Source organism: Lontra canadensis, unplaced genomic scaffold (assembly GCF_010015895.1).
Source record: "Lontra canadensis isolate GAN:19392208 unplaced genomic scaffold, GSC_riverotter_1.0 scaffold102, whole genome shotgun sequence".
NCBI classification, from domain to species: Eukaryota; Metazoa; Chordata; class Mammalia; order Carnivora; family Mustelidae; genus Lontra; species Lontra canadensis.
This window is the reverse complement of record NW_022631096.1, coordinates 6,817,486-6,834,590: the sequence shown is the minus strand read 5'-3', so window position 1 is coordinate 6,834,590 and position 17,105 is coordinate 6,817,486. Positions and strand designations below refer to the sequence as shown.

Sequence of the window (17,105 nt, the reverse complement as noted above, 5' to 3'; positions counted from 1 at the left end):
CCTTGATGATGCATTTTTTTCATACTTGTGGCTCTGGTGCCAAGACACAATCAAGGAGCTGTGCTTTTTAATGGAACTGCACTGAATTCTACAGGTCTCAGCCTGGTTCTTGTTTATGGTCTTCCTGAGCAAGAAGCAGGACTTAAGAACCATGTCACATCTGAAAAGAATTTGGAACAGGCCCCTCCACCGAGACCTAAAAAATCGCATCCCTGAGACTCATGGCTATTTTATCTCAAGTCCTCACCTTCTGGAGCTTAATTTTTGGCCACTTTTAAAAGACCCTCCCAGCTTAAGTGAAGCCAAGCAGCAAAAAAAGATTTCCTAGAGTTACACTGAAGTCTACCTTAAGGAGAAAATGCCTGATTACAAAAGTATGTACATATGACAAGAGTCCACGGTTGAAGAAAGTTGGCTGATTATTCCACAGCTCCCTTTGGAAATCCTTTTAAAACTTCTGGTCAAATCGAAGCATGGCATTCTGTTTAAAAGTCTCATCACCATTCATCCTCCAGCTCTATTTGCTCAAGAAGGGATGTCTCTTAAGACAATGGAGGTGAAGATCATGTGAGGGTCAATGGGGGGTATATGTAGCATCACAGTGAATCTAGGGTAGAGGAGAATCTTAGTAAAAGATTTTTGCTTCAATCACTAGCTTTGGGATATTCTTGGTTAAAAATAAAACCAAAATGGTAAAGGAAGTTTGGAAGGGCTATCTATTCTTTTAGAGAGTCACAATACAGTATAAGCTCTGAGCAGGCCCACACTGAGGAGATGTGGTTCAGCTTATGCAAGTCAGCATTCTCCAAACGCTTAGGCAAGGGAACCACCCCCTCACCTGCTGCTCCAGGGAACACACTGGCCTCCTGGGCCAAAGTCAGGAAACCACTAGCATTTAGACTCACACTCATTACATTTATTGAGCACCTGCTATATGCCAAGGGCTTATAATCCTTGTTATTCTGGGTCACTTAATCCTCATGAGGACCCTCTGATGTGGATAGGAGGATCCCTATAGCTATAAAACTTGAGATCCAGAACACAGTCAATTAACTAGGTCATACAGCAATTTTTAGATTCTATCTATCTGACTTCAAAGCCTGTCTCTCAAATGACTATATTTCTTCTATTTTAAAATGGTATAGTCTGAGACCTTGAGATCTTATATTTGATAGAAAAATCTTTCCAGTTTCTTATGGAGTATAAAGATCAGTTCTTCATTTGATTTCTTTTTTTTTTTTTACATTAAACCCAGTATTTATTTTTTTTTGTTTCTCTCTTTTTTGTATTTTTAAATTTTTTATTTTTTAAATTTCTTTTCAGTGTACCAGAATTTATTGTTTATGCACCACACCCCGTGCTCCATGCAATATGTGTCCTCCGTAATACCCACCACCAGGCTCACCCAACTTCCCACTCCCACCCCCCGCCCCTTCAAAATGAAATCATATCTACTAAGCTATGCACCCAAGTCAAGGGGCTGTGGCCCTTTCGGAGAAGCAGGCTCAGACCTGAAACTCTGATGCCCAGAAGTGAGCGGCAGGCAAGAAAGCATTTTGTCTCTACCAGCCATCTCCCAGTTTCTAGTGTGTTCGGATTCCACTTTGGAACCTAGTCACTCCTCAATCACTACCAAGCAGTGAGATTTCTTCTTGTCCAGGGCTATAGGCCCTAGTGATGCATAATAAATAGAAATAAAGGTGATAATATTGACAGGAAGGGTCAAGGTGGAAAACTTTACCCTCTGAAAGGAGATAGTTTCATTTTTTCTAAACCAAAACCCATGTATAGCTCATCTCCATCCTGCAATCAGAAACAGATTTGGCTCACATAAGAGAATTAAATGACTCTGTTTTGAAAATGAGCATGGCTATAGTGTGATATGATCGATTTCCTTCTCCCTCCAACAAAAGATTGCCTCGACCGGGCAATAGGTGAGAGTCATTTAAGCTGGGAACTCCATTTTTTCTCCCCCTGCTGGCTACCTGACCCATCACAGATTCTCTGAAGTCCTTCTGACTTCTACAAAATAGAAGTAACAAAAAAATTCTACCTAGTCTGTAATAGAATTCATATGCATGGGAGGTTATGGTAAAGTCATTGGTGCTCAGGTTTGAATAATCAGTATTTTAGTTAATGAAATATTCTCAAAGCAGTTTTGTTAAGATAGAAAGTTGGATAATCTGAGACAAAATAACTTGCTCAGTTTACTGCATATCAAAGATGGGAGTGCCTCACTGAGAACGTTGCTAACGGTAAACTGAGATTCTCTGTTCGCCTTCCTCGTAGGCGGTGACTGAGGCAGACTACCCCATGGGGCCTGGTTTCCTAACGCGTGAAGATAATCAGGCAGCGGCTCCCAGTGCCAAGAGCTACCTTCACACAGGGCCGGAGAGCACTGGGGGTCCTGTGTAAGCGTAGTCTCTATGGTCCTGAGGACGAGGTGTTGGGGGGACCTACGCCGCTGACCTTGACGGACCGTTTTGAAGTTGAAGGTCTGGAAGCCACCTGTCAATGCAGAAGAGTCAATGACGTCCACGCCATAGTCACTCTGGCTCCGTCTGTAAAGGGTGACGCCAATGACCAGGACTGCAACAGCTACCACGGCAGCACCCAAACCCGAGTACAGAGCAATGTCGCTGGCGTTCTCAATGCCTGAAAGACACAAGAGAAATCCTAAATGGCCAACACAGGCAGAGAGCTGAAAAGCCACCCTAGGATACCAAATGAAATGCTATTGGATTTTCTGGAGCTGCCGCTCGGACAAAATAAAATATGCAGCTAGTTGTAAGTTCTACTCTTACATGTAATCACGTTTCTCAAATACCCTGTATAAATCAGAGGGACGCCAGTCAAATATCTTGACTGCATTAAGGTAGCTGACCACATCATCATGAAATCTTAAAGAGAATCAATTTTGCAAAGCATGTAATATTCTTCAAGGAAAAACAGACAACTCCTTAACTGACTTGGTTTAGGAAGTCATATTTACCCATCTTATTTTTACTTGAAGGGGGGACATGAGAGCCACATACAATGACAAAACATGGGCGAACTGTTCTGCTTCTATATGATGTGGGGCACATGCATTCATAGAGAGTGGGCTGGGGTGAGAGGCTCATACACAGTCCAGGAGCTGAGAGAGAGAAGACCAGAGCTCACAAATAGGAATTTTTTTTTGTTGTTGTTTTTTAGCTTTGGCACAAATCATTCCGTTTAAGAGAACATTGACAACATCAGGTTAGGGCATTTACAATCATTATGAGAAAATTTCTGTTGTGAGATATGGAGGTCTTGGTCCTAGGTGCTCCGATGTCCATGGTCAATGTTTTCTAGCACCATTAAGTGCTAGATGTGGAGGAGGACCGGTCTCTAAAAGGGTACATGCTGTTTCTCCCATACCTCTCCTACTCCATCCTATTGAATGCATAGGCAAAGCAAAAATAAAAGCGTTAGTTTGAATTGAGAATGTGGGTGTCTCCCCAACCCCCAAGATCAGTTGTAGCTGTTTTCCAACTCATTTGCTAGTTGTCCTGTGGGTGTGGTTCATTCTGGAAGACATTCGTCATGGCTACTACGGTTCAGAAGGAGGATTATGCAAGACCACGCGACCCCGAGAGAGGCTTCATCTTGGAAAGAATGTGGAAGGAGAAGGTGGCAAGTGCGAACTCTGTAATTCATCTCCCTACGGATTATGGGGTGAGTACACTTAATAGGTCCCAAAGTAATGACTCTGTCACCCTGTATTGGGTTTAGAGGCTAAAATAGAGCTCTTGTATATTCACCTAGTAATTGCATGGTGCTTAGCATGCCTTCACTGCAGCCTAATATGGTACTCACGTTATCAACTGAGTGCTGCTAACCACACAGGTAAAAGGCATTTATGTCTGACAAAGTTAGTGGGCTGTAAAATAAGGTGCTACCAAATTAAAGAGCGAATGAGGAAATCAAGCAGAGCCAGTTCAGCAACAGGGCCGCAAACACATACAAATAATGTGCAAGGGAGCGTAACCATCCAAAAGAACGGTATCTGAAAGGTTCACGGATTCTAAGACTCTGTCAGTAACCACAATGGCCCATGAGGTGTTGAGAAACAGGGCATGACTCGGGCTTTAGTTCCAGTGTCACGGTGGTCCATCAAAGAGATGGAGGCTTCTGGGTGATGGTCTGCTCTGACCACCCAGAACCAGGCATGTGGTAACTGGGGCCGATCCCAGACTTTCAGTGTCTGCCTGTGTCTCGTAGAGAAAGGGAAGGGCACCTATGCCCCCAGTTAGACTCCCACCCTCCCTCTCCTCAATTAAGCTCCCTGGACGAGGTAATTGTACTCAGAGCGGAGAGAGGACACAGAACACAACAGGGGACCAGGAGTAGTGAGCGAACTTTGGCTTGAAACCAATTAGCCTCCCCCCTGCTTGCCATCGGTTCCTCAGGCACTACTGACTGATGACACTATCAGCTTAAAAGGCGTATCTGGGGAGAACACACCTGCTCAGCACTGAAGCACAGACACAGAAACATTCTGGCAGTGTACTGAATGCAGCTGCTGAATTGGCAAAGGAGAGACAATGACCCCTTTAGCGTCCCAGGTGCTAAAACAGGCAGGAGTAGGAGCCAGGAGGATGACCAGGGCAAAAGAGTTCGGCTGGAAATGGATATCTCGCGACGAAACCGAGTAGTGGGAACAAGTTGTGCTTGTTCCCCTGTATTCCTATCTTGCTCTTTATGCTATCCAGACAACCAGAATTCTCCTTCTCAGACACAAACCCTGTTTTTAGGAAAGGACCCTACATAGGCCCGCAGATTGAGATTTAAATGTTTGATATGGTTCCATGCATTTCCCAAGAATATTCGCAGAATCTATTTGACTTAAGGGAATGGAATGCTGAATTACAGAATTTAAAAAAAAAAAAAGTATGGAGACTATGGGGATAGGGGTTGGGCGAGAAGGGAGTGAAACCATATGGAGGGCACCGTGTCCATATAATGTTTATCCTGGCACTTGGTGGGACAGTCTAATCTAAAAGCCAGAAGTCAATCGATTCCTACAGGAGGATAAGCAATGTGGTATTTACTTTACAAGAACAATCTGTCTGGGGAATTAAAAACCGCAGAATCTAATAATTTCATTTATTCAACAAACATTTGTCAAGGGCCAGCCATGCCATGGAAATGGGGATGCACGGATGAATTAACATATTCTTGTTTCTTGTCCAACAGTAGTGATGAGGTTCTGACAGAAGCTGACACAAGTCATTCGACACCACCTGTGTTTGTATGGAGAGAAGTAATCAGACATTCTTACCCACAGCTCAAACCCTTCCAAAGTTGGACCACAGCGCTTCTTTCTTCTTTCTCTTCTCTTCTCTCTACCTGCTTTTATCTCGCCTTATTCTTTTTCTTTTTTTCTCTGCTTCACTCTTTGCTAATCTGTCCTCCAGGAAAGAAGAGTGGTTTCCCCTATTAGGATGGCTGTATGCTTACAAACGTAACCCATTCGCTTTTCTTGTGTGTTCAGGACTGGCTCCAGAAGAACCTGAGATTTAGTCCCATATTCTACGCTACGACTTCATGGGACAAGGGGGGACGTGGGTTGTACGCGGGCACGCACGCATACATGCAGGCACGCACTCAACATCCAAGTACTGGAAGCTTCCATTGCTCCTTCCCAGAGGAGTCTTTCCAACCACATGACCACCTGGCACCACCAATACCCAGGCACTGACCTCCTTCTTCATGGTCATGTCAGTGCTCATGCTCCCCTTTGCTGCATTGCCCTATACCCCAAACTCAACCATGAATTTACCTGCCGGATGGGTGCCTGCTACTGGATGGCAAGTCATTATAAAATATCACCCCACCCCACTGGGCATCTAGGTACCACTCATCCAACAGGTGCCTTCTCAAGGTCCACCTCCTCCAAGAAAGCAACCTTGGCCTGGCCAATCCAGCCAACCCGGCCAACCATGTTCTTCTAAACTCCAGCATCACTTCAGGGTTCCAACACCTCCTTTTGGATCATCTTTTTTACTGCTGAATTATCTGAATGACGATGCAGTCTCCCTAACTGCTTTACACGCTTTAAAAGCAGTACTATCTCTACAATTTCCCACAGAAATCTGCAAACTACTGCAACTATTTATTGATTGTTCACCTGGTCTCCAACAGTGGGAGGAGAAGCATTAAAGAAATCACAGTCTGAGGCTGATTACTGAACTCCTGCCGCAGGGACCCCCTTTACATTGAACACATATACGTGTTCACACCTGTCTGCTTGCTCACAGACACGTGTGTTGCTAGTCTGTTTGCTCAAAGGGATTTTGAACAGAAGCACTGAGACCCTGTGACTGATGCTATTCCACTTTCTATGGGCACAGGATACTTTCCTCTCTGTTTTGTGAATGAAGCTTTACGTATCCATGTGTTATTGACGTCTTTCCCGTGTCTTCACTCCCATTTTCCTTGATCCAAGAGTCACAAAAGCTTTCCTTGATCCAAAAGCCATACAAAGCAAAGCATGGAAAGACCCAACATGCGGCATAAAAAAAAAATGATTGCATAGGGGAAGGGAAGGAAAAATAAAATAAAATGAAAATAGAGGGAGGCAAATCATAAGAGACACTGAACTCTAGGAAATGAACTGAGGGTTGGTGGAGGGGATGGCATAATTGGAAGATGGGCCTTAAGGGTGGAATGAGCACTGGGTCTTACATGCAACCAACGAATCACTAATTCTACCTCTGGAATTAATTTAAAAAATGTTGCATAAAATCTACACCTTGGAGAAAAGAAAATAAAACCGAGAACTGACTGAGAAACCTCTTGTATTGCAAATTGGTTAGGAACTACTGAGGAGTATGTTTGTTGCTGGAAGGAGTTTGGAATGTCTGCAGAGAAAGGCTGAAAAGATGAATTGGGAGCTGGAAATTAGGACCCCGGAGAGAGGACATGTTTATGGGCTCATCTGGCCTGGAGAAGGGAGAGCTGTAAAGTGACTGGAGGTGATCTTTAATGCACAGAGTGTTGTCACAAGAGGAGAACAGGCCACAGTAGGCACCCAGTGACCCTTCCTTTATGATGACATGAGTAACCAACACTTTGCCATTTCTAACAAGGACTGAAAAGGAGGACATGGCCTTTTATTATAGCAACTGGGACTCTGGTTAGATATTAAAATGACCTTTTCTGCAATGAGGGATTTAAAAAAAAAAAAGTGTGGTGTAGTTCTGAGGGAGACTAAAATTTACTTTCAGAAGGTCTCTGCAAAAAAAAAAAATAGCATGACTTGACAAGTGTCTGCAGTTGTTTTATTTGTTTATTTTTGGTCAATGCTGGTAAGGAGGAGTAACTGGCCTTTCAGAGCCCCTGTGAAATTCCTAATGCCAGGATGAGGCATCCACAAGTTCTGTGTCTTTAGGAATTGCCATCATACCTAGTCATTTAGAGGAACCAATGTAGTCCCCAAAGGACGAAATACAAGGGCAGTTTACTCGGTTTGCCTTTCTTCACATGACTCCCATGTGAAACACTGATCATTGCCACTAATTAGTGGGAATATAACTCAATTCTCATGTTATGAGCCTAACTATATATCAGATTAAATCTATTTTATAGAATTAGATAGCTACACAAAATTAATAAAGGAGCAGAGCAAAACCTACCTCCGATTAAATATGGTAGAATGACCACTGCTGCCATTTCAGAAGAAAAACCAACAACCTGAATTGACATATACTAGAGACGGTGAATTATCAAGGAACCCACACCATCAAAGAAGCTGTTGCTGTGCTCACTCTACTAGAAGGGCAGCTCCCAGGCATCTTAGGACCTGCCCCTGGCCCCTTGCACAACCAGTGCTGTGGATACAAGGTCATGTGCCAGAATATTTCATTAGATGCTGACATATCATACAATGGAAATTACTGTTACAGTGGTTTATCCTTGCTGTCTTTGAGAGGCAACGTTTTTTAATATCACATCAGAAAATAGCTTTTAAATGGCCAGCCACGGCCAACCATGGGGAACCATTCCAATGCTATCTGCACTGCTCGGAATCCTACAACCCATTCACCAATCAGCACCTCCACTTTTCTGATCTCTCGTCAAAAACCTCATTATTGTTCTTGTGGTGGTGTTGTTTTACTGTTGTAAGGAATGACCGAAGTGCCAATTCTGAAATGCGCCCACTATGTGCCCTGTGCTGTTCTGGTTCAGTAAGCGCCCTCCTGCTCGCCTGCCCTTCCTTCTAGCTGAACAAATGGCGGCCATCCCATGCGAGCTCACTCCCCTGCAACTCGAAAATTCCTCAGCTTCTTCACCCACATTTCCTTCCCTTTTCTCTGTTCCCCGAAGAGCTGCTCCTTTTCTGTGTCAGGCCGGCTCCGATTCCGCCCTCTCCCGCGTCCACCGGGACCCGGACTCATTCATTATTCCCTTTTGGTGTTGCATCTTCAAACTTTTCCTCTGTACTGGAGCCTTGCCCTCTGCCTCCACACGCAGTCTAGACTTCTTAAATCACCTCTCCCCAAATCCTTCCCCCAACTTACTCTCAGATAAACGTCTCAAAGATGCGGTCTTCTCTATATCCATGGATTCTTAGCTCTTTGTATAAAAGAACTTTGAGCATTTTTTTTAAACATCCAGCATTTCTTAGTATGTGGTTTTTTTTTATTTTTTAAAGATTTTATTTATATTTTTGACAGAGAGAGATCACAAGTAGGCAGAGAGGCAGGCAGAGAGAGGGGGGAAGCAGAACCCTGCTGAGCAGAGATCCTGATGCGGGGCTCGATCCCAGGACCCTGAGATCATGACTTGAGCTGAAGGCAGAGGCTTTAACCCACTGAGCCACCCAGGCACCCCAGTATGTGTTTTCTTAATGCATAATTTCTCTAACCAGTTAACTGCTATCCTGGTTAAGGGAAAACCTGCATACATAAGGGGAGAAAATGTTTTAGGAAATATAAAAATGGACAGTATGCAAGGAGAAAATGCATCCTCCAACTAGCTCTTCTCCAGAAGCAGTCTTGATAGCATCTTTGAGACTTTTGGGCGGGGGGGCGGGGGTGTGTGTGAACGTCCTTTATCTTTTTTTAATCCTAAAGGCTCCACATTATATTTCCTTTACTGTACTTCGCTTTTTTGTTGCTGTTCCACATACAGAATCTTGTAGGTCTTTCTGTTAGAACCTGGAGATACACTTCATTTCTTTTTACATTTGCCTCGCCCATTGCCAGGCTGTATGATAACTTAATTAGTCCAGTATTTCTATATTTGGTTGTTCTCTTACCCTTTAAGGTCTGTCTTTCCGCCAAATCACTGTTCCTTCTTGAAGGTTATTTACAACCACTGCCTCAACAGTCATGTTCTATCTTACTCCTTCCCACTGCTCTGCAGTGGTGGACCAGCCAAGCCAACCTTCCTTCTAGAGAGAGAAAAAATGTTCCTTAAACTCGATTCCCCTACCTTCTTCTTTCTTACTTAGTAACCACCCTCCACTCTCAAAGTTCTATAAACAGACTTGAAAGGTCAGTTCTTAGCCCCTTTCCTCTCTCCAGGCCAATTTAATTGGATCATCGCTCTCAGTGCTAACTTGCTCCTTGCTACCTAACACTCTCCATTGGTGATCTCCTGCCTCATCTCCCGTCTGCAGACCTCAGGCCACATCTCCTTTCTGCTCATTGGACAAAACTACTTGCCTATTGTGCTAACATCTCAGATCTGCCATCTGACTTCTAGATTCATCATTCTTATCTCTTCAAATATTTTCTTCTCTTGAATTCCCTTTTTCAGGTAATGTGACACCATGAGTGAGGCTGAAGAGTCATCTTTCATTTCGCCCCCATTGAGCCCTTCCCCAAACCACTCACATGTCTTACTCATAACATCTGCAGTGCCTCTCACATCTCAATCTCAGTAGGAGATACCCCACTTGCCACCCATGGTGTATGGTCTCATCTTTCCTAGTATACACAGTCTTGGTCACTCAGAGCCATTTTACATGTGGATTCATCTTCCCAAACACAGTCCTGGTACTGCCACTCCAACACCTTTCAACGACTCTCCAGTATGAACTGAGTCCACTCCAATAGGACTTATATTATGGCTCAAGATACTTTATGCTCTGCACCATCCCATTTTTCAAAAGCTTTCGCCCACTTCTCATTCATATGGACCCTACTCTCTGGCCAAGTCTGATTACTCATTTTTTCAAGTAGACCCTGTACTCCAGGAGAATTTTTTATTTTTTGAATCAGATTTTTTGCTCCTACTGAAAGGCTTGCCCCTCTAATATCTGTTTCAATTTTAACCATTCTTCTAAGACTGGCAATAAAGATAATCTATTTTATAAAATGTTTTTTGATAGTGCACATTCATGCATGTTATACTCCTCCTTTTAACCAAAGCTGCCAGATTTAGCAAATAAAAATATGACACAGTTAAACTTGAATTTCAGATCAACAACAATGTTAGTGTATCTCCCATGCAATATCTGAAATATGCTTACAGTAGAAATTTCTTTATCTGAAATTTAAATTTAACTAGGGGGTCCTCTCTTTTATTTGGTAACTCTACCTTTGGCTGCAAAAGAACTGTGCTTTTCCCCATCAGACAGGAAGACCAAGTTAGAGTAGGGATAGAGTCAAAAAGAATAGGAGTTGAATTCCGGCCCTTGAGAAAAATGACTTCACTTTACTTAATGTCCTATCCTAAAAACTGAAGGCACAAACTCTATAAACTTTGAAAACACTGACAAGTGGAAAGATGAGACCTGAAAATTCATATTCCAACTCACCCTCTTGCTGAAGAACATATTGGTCTCTCAACTACTCCTCTGTTCTTAGTTCTGCGGTATATAATGAACAAACTCCCATCACATTCATTAAGGGCAGAGTCAACAATGTCATTGAAAAGAGTAGTAAGAAAAGACACACACTCATGATAGGATAAAAATTGGATAATAAGGGTATTGGAAGTGGTAAGAAAATTACAAATGTTGCCTATAAAGACATATTGGATTGATTCACAGTAGGGATGATCCTGAAGGACAAAGCAAGTCATGCAATTTGCAGAAAGTGCTGTATTTATGTAATTGAAAATAATCCGCAGGAGGTAAAGAAAAATGATGGGGGGAAAAAAAGTGTTTTAAAGCATGGTTAGAAGATCAGCATTGATGCCAGTAGCCTAATGTTAGCTTAGCAGAGCCTAAAATTCTGTTGAGAATGTAAAGGTAGGTCCCAAAGTCGCAGACTATGGCTCAAGGCACTATTCAAGTCTTCGTAGAAAGGAATATCTAAATGTAGGGGCGCCTGGGTGGCTCAGTGGGCTAGGCCTCTACCTTCAGCTCAGGTCGTGGTCTCAGGGTCCTGGGATCGAGCCCTGTATCGGGCTTTCTGCTCAGCAGGGAGCCTGCTTCCCCTCCCCCAACCGCCTCTCTGCCTACTCGTGATCTAATAAATAAATAAATAAAATCTTTAAAAAAAAATCTAAATGTAGTGTGGGCCCCCTATCTTGTGAGGCATTCCCCAGCCCTGTGAAGATCACAGAAGATGGGGATTCCCAGGCTCCATATAATTCCAATATGGATGAAGGCAGTACATTTTTAGAAAAGATATAGAATGTGATGGGTGTTAGTGAGAAATGTATACATTGTTTTTAGTCTTTAAGGACACATTTGGGCCATTCTTTGATGGAAATGGTTCTGGAAAGCATACCTTTTGGGCTTTAACTTTACATCTGGTACAAAATAAATGATTATCCAAAATTGTTCCTTCCCCGTTTCTCAAGTCATTTATCATCTTCTATGTTATACTGAAGTTGTGGGGATGAAACATTTCTTATTTTTCCCTCATGCTTCACTGGGACAAGACTATTTATATACAACAATTGTATAATAAATAGCTACTACATAAATAAGTAAAAATATTTAGAAGCAGATTTTATTTTCACCTTAATAAAAGACTCCATGAGGAGTTAACAGGAGGATATAAGGCATTAACTCAAGTGTTTTCTGAGCATCTAGTTCATACTAGGCCAGTGGTGAATGCTACAGGTACAAGAGTAAATAAGATTCAGGACAGGATTAGGTCCAAGAATGGGAATGGGAATCCAGACCAGCATCAAGTCAATGAAAATAGAGTAGAGAATTAGGGAAAATCATCTGATACTGGGTAAATAACTGGACCAGAGCTTGGAGGCTGGGTGGGTGGAGGTCTCGCTGAGGAGGTGAAGGAAGAATGAGCTTAACAAGTTAAGGAGCAGGTAGGTGATGGGAACAAGTTGTTGGGCAGAAGTAGCAGAACGTACATTTGAAAATGGGCAGAGGGTATGCAGAAAACCCAGAAGCTTTATCTGGCGGAAGAATATAGGAAGCGGTGAGCAGGTAGGAAGGAGCTTACCTAATGATTAAGCTGATTGAGAGAGATGATGAAGAAAGGGAAGCTGAGACCAGATCACATACCTGTTCAGTACCTTGGACTTGATCTTAGAACGAACAGTGAGCAATTGAAGAGCTTTAAACACGGAGATGGTACGACAAGAATTTATGTTTCAGAAAGATCAGATAAATTGACGATGGGCAAGGCTGAATCCAGGGAGGCCACCGTAGAAATCCTGGCTGGGAATGAAGATGGCCTGAACGTTTTAAACTCTTCTTCCGGGACGCCATTTTCTTTTCTTTTGATTTTTCTCTTACTCTGCGGCTATTACTTTTCTGTCTTCTCTGAAGTGACTTCTGACCTCGTCTGCATCTAAATGTTGATGCCCCTCAGGTCTCAGTCCTCCGCTTTCTTCCCCGTCTCCACACACATTCATTAGCCTGGGATCTCTTTCAACCTAATGGCTTTAAATATCATCTGGACACTGACAAGCCCCAGATTTATGTCACCAGCCAGGACTCTCCTCTGACCTCGAGACTCATATATTCAACTGCCTGCTCAACCTCTCCATTTAGATGTTGAAGAGGTATCTCAAAGTTAGCACTAGTAACACAATGAACTCTTGATTGTCCCTCCGGATTTGCTAGACCACACTTTCTCCGTCATCAGTAATGGTAACTCCATCCTTTTAGCTGCCATAGCCAAACTTTTGAAATCATGCCTGACACCTTTATCTCACACTCGATATCCAGTCCATCAGCAAATCCTTTCTTCCTTCCAAAGATACCCAAGTATGACCCATTTTTACAATTTCTGATGTCATTTATCTACGTCAAGCCACAGTCATCTTAAACGTTGGTACTGTTAGGGCCTCCATATTGGAATAGCCTAGATTACTATAACAGATTATGGTTACAGTAGATCACTGCAACAGGTCTTGTTTCTGCTTTGATCTACTCTATGTTAACAGTCAATGCAACGAGTTTATCCTTGAAAATATTAGGTCATGTCACTATGGCTAATGCTCAATGGCTTCCCTTTGGTCAAAGTCATTACAATGACCTATGATATGTCTGGCAATTTCCCTTCTCATCCCACTTCTCTGATCTTAGCTATCAGGACTCCTCCTTTTGCCACTCTGCTCGAGGTATCCTGGCCTCTTTGTTGTTCCTCAGACACTCCAAGCAAGTCCCCATCACACAGCCTTTGCCTCTGGTGTTCCCTTTGTCTGGAACGTTCTCTCCCAGACATCCAGAATTTTTTTTTTTTTTCAGGTCTCTTCTTAAATGTAATTTTTAAACAGAGAACTGCTCTGAACACTTTATACAAAAAAAAGCAATGCTCCTTTTGACCCCGCTTGAGCCCCTTACCCTGCTTCATTTCCCTTCATGACACTTACCATCAGCACTATAGGTTTTTCTGGTTTGTTTGCATCCATCCATCTCCACTCATTAAAACTGGACACTTTGTGGAAGCAGAAACTGTGCCTGTTCAGCTCAGTGCTTCCCCACCACCACTTCCCAGCACGTGGCAAGCACTCAACAAACAGCTATTGAGTGAACAGAGGGATGGATAAGGGTAGAGTAAAAATGGGGAGATGCTGATGAACTAGAGATCCGTCCAGGTGGTAGACTGTAATGATTTCTTGAGTAATAAGCAGAGCAGGAGACAGCAGAGGGAAAAGAGGGGTCCCAGAGACTGCCCAAGTCCCACCCATGGAAAAGTGAGTTGATGGTGCGGTATGACCGAACTACAGACAGGATGCAGGACTGGAGAACAGGGGTAGAGAAGGAGAAAGTCACTTTGGAAAAAGTTGAGATGAAGGTCCAAAAGGTGGCCGACTCCGGACTCTGGATGTACTAATGGGATTTACGCTGAGCAGCCATTGCTGCTTGATGCAAAACAGCTACATGGAAAGGAGATGAAGAGAAGACCATGAGTGTGTGTGTGTGTGTGTGTGTGTGTGTGTGTGTGTGTGCTTCTCGGTTACTTTTTAGGGGAAAGTGAAATCCTTTTCATTGCGAAGGTGAACATGCTGGACAAGCCACTCCTCTGGAGCCCGTGGCCTTTCAGAAAAGCCACGGCCCCAACCCTCCTAGGAGTCCCATTGTCTGAAGGCGGCCTTTTTCCCCGTCTGACTCTGGGGGTGCGTGTTTGCCATTCAGAACCTACTATATTTTACTGCACCTCCTGACATTGTTACACAACATTTATTGAAAGCACATTTGATGGTAATGAAGTTTCTATTAACTATGATTAAATCTCATAAAGCACCTGAAGATAATTTAAGATGTGCAGAAGCAGAAAATGAAACATTCGGTTTAGTACATTAGGAAACGTAATTGATTAAATTATCTCATTTACAATAAGTGCTTTCATGAGCTATGCAGTGCACATATTTTCCCCAGTTTGTCATTATGATTTGCCAACAGATATCTTAAGACCTCACTTTCTCTTTACACCTCCCTGCAACTCAAAGCTGGCTTCTCGGCCCGCCTGCTCACACACAGCGCCGCTTGCGAGCTCTGAGTAATGTCTTCTATCCACCAGGCCTCGCGGAGGATCATGAGCACAGCTATATATGGGAACAGGTTGTTTCTCAATTATCTTCATAATTGACTTTGATTTTGCATCAGTGATGATTCATGTAGTCTTTAAACTAAGCCCCTCTTTCACGGAACAACCACAGCCTGAGTTTGTATAATGCACTCCTAACCGTGCAGCTTACAGAACCCCAACTGGATTCCTCTGGGAGCCTTTTGCAATCACATTGATTCTGTTAAGGTTTTATTTTTAGGAAATCACAAATTAAAACAGTTTAAGCGATTCCGTTGCAGTATCCAGCAATTAAGCATGGTGTTCATGAGCGAGAACCCCAAGCAAAAACTAATTCAGGAGTCCCTGAGGACTAGAAATAGTTACTGTGGGGTTTATGGCTGGAAGTACAGATGTAACCAAATTAGAATGGCACAGGACTCACAAACTAAGCATGAAATTAATTTAAAAAAAAAAACCACATTCCTAAGTAACTCTCATGACGGCCACCACACGGATACCCATGATCCTGTGCATATGCCGCGTGACCACCGGTGGGGGTGGGGTGGGGTGGGTATGGCTATGTCACCAGGAGGCAGTTGGGAGTCCAGCTGTCACCCTGAGCTCTTGACACAGGCACAAGCCAAATATTCACTGACCCGATTTTTTCCCCTCCCTCCTTCCCTCCCTCATACACATACACACACATACACAACAAGGTTCCCCCACCTTCAACCTTCCTGAGTTCAAAATCAAGCACGCAGGATGTCAGGGGACCACTCTCTAAGTACTGTTCGTGATTTGACGGGCAGTGGACCTCAGGGGAAAAAAGTTAAGGAAGGAAGTTTGTGTTGTTTTGCCAAGTTCTCCGACTCTGCAAGTAATGCCCTCCCCGCCAACCCCCCGTTTTCTCTCAAGCCTGCCTGGAGCAACATAACGCAGTCTGAACCCAACAGCTTTCCTGGATCTTATTCTCACATCTCCCGACCCCTGTCCCAAGGTACCTATTTCTGTCTATCCTCACAGGGTCTTAATTCCTTCAAAGAAGTTAGCTCATAAAAGCTATTAGCTCCCCCAAGCTATTTGAATTTTAGTACCCTAGGATTTAAAAGATCAAAAGTCATTTGCTTTATATTAAAATGGGAGATACCGGCCAGGGACATCTTCTACAGGCTTATAAAGGAAACCAGGCAGCTCGCTACCTCTCCTGTTATGTTGTGTGTTGTGTGTTGTGTGTTGCATCCATCCATCTCCACTCATTAAAACTGGACACTTTGTGGAAGCAGAAACTGTGTTGCTGAGGCTCTTCCATCTCCAGATCTCCCCGGAACGCCCGACATACTTCTGAGTGCTTCCAGATCATGTGAAGAACATAGGAACACACAGATTCCCAGGAGGACCTTTCCCCCACCCCCCCACCTTGTTTCAGGGATTCTGATTCATTTGTCCTGTTCTGAGGTGGACTATATTTAACAAGCTCCCACCACACCCCCAAGATTCTAGTGCACATGGTTGCTGATCCACTTCTTGAGAAATATTGTTCTAAGACTGTTACTCTCAGCCCAAGCTGCACGTTGGAATCTGAGGCTCTTTCAATAAATAAGCATTCCTACCCTTCGAGGTGGAAACTATAAAACAAAACAAATGAGGAAACAAAATGGAAACAGACTCATAAATACAGAGAACAAGGGGGTGGTTGCCCGAGGGATGGAGGGGGGTGGGGGAAATAGTTGAGGTGGATTAAGAGGTACAAACTTCTAGTTATAAAACAAATAGGTCACAGGATTTAAAGTACAGCGTAAGGGATCACAGTCAATAATATCGTAATAACTACGTATGGTGATAGATGGTAACTGACTTATCACAGTAGTCATTTCCTAATGTACATAAAAGTGAAATCACTATGTATATAGTATTGTCTATCAACTATACTTCAAAGGAAAAAATATGTATTGAAATATGCATTAACATTTTTACATCCTAAACACAAAAAACAGGGATTCTAACCCACCCCAATTCTGATCGCATTGGTACCAGGTACAGCCTGAGAACTGGGGTTTTTAAAAGGCCTCCAGGTGGTTCTAAAGTTCAGCCAAGGCTGAAAACCACAGGGTCAAAGGCTGAGCAGCCAACCATTCACGCTGCACAGCTTTTCCCAAATCTGCTGGCTGTGTACAGCCCACATAAGGCAAAGGC

General features: G+C 43.3%; 1 protein-coding gene across 10 annotated transcripts in view; it reads right to left on the bottom strand.

The window, feature by feature from the left end:
* UNC5D (unc-5 netrin receptor D) overlaps positions 1-17,105 on the bottom strand; it is a 529,170-nt gene that overhangs the window by 64,284 nt on the left and 447,781 nt on the right. For 4 of the 10 annotated variants that reach the window (XM_032838131.1, XM_032838134.1, XM_032838137.1 and 1 more), the window contains one exon: positions 2,470-2,655. In XM_032838131.1, the coding sequence (XP_032694022.1) occupies positions 2,470-2,655 (186 nt within the window). Of the gene's footprint in view, positions 1-2,469; positions 2,656-3,402; positions 3,418-17,105 lie in introns of all 10 variants that reach the window. The other 6 variants (XM_032838130.1, XM_032838132.1, XM_032838136.1 and 3 more) reach the window with 3 other exon arrangements.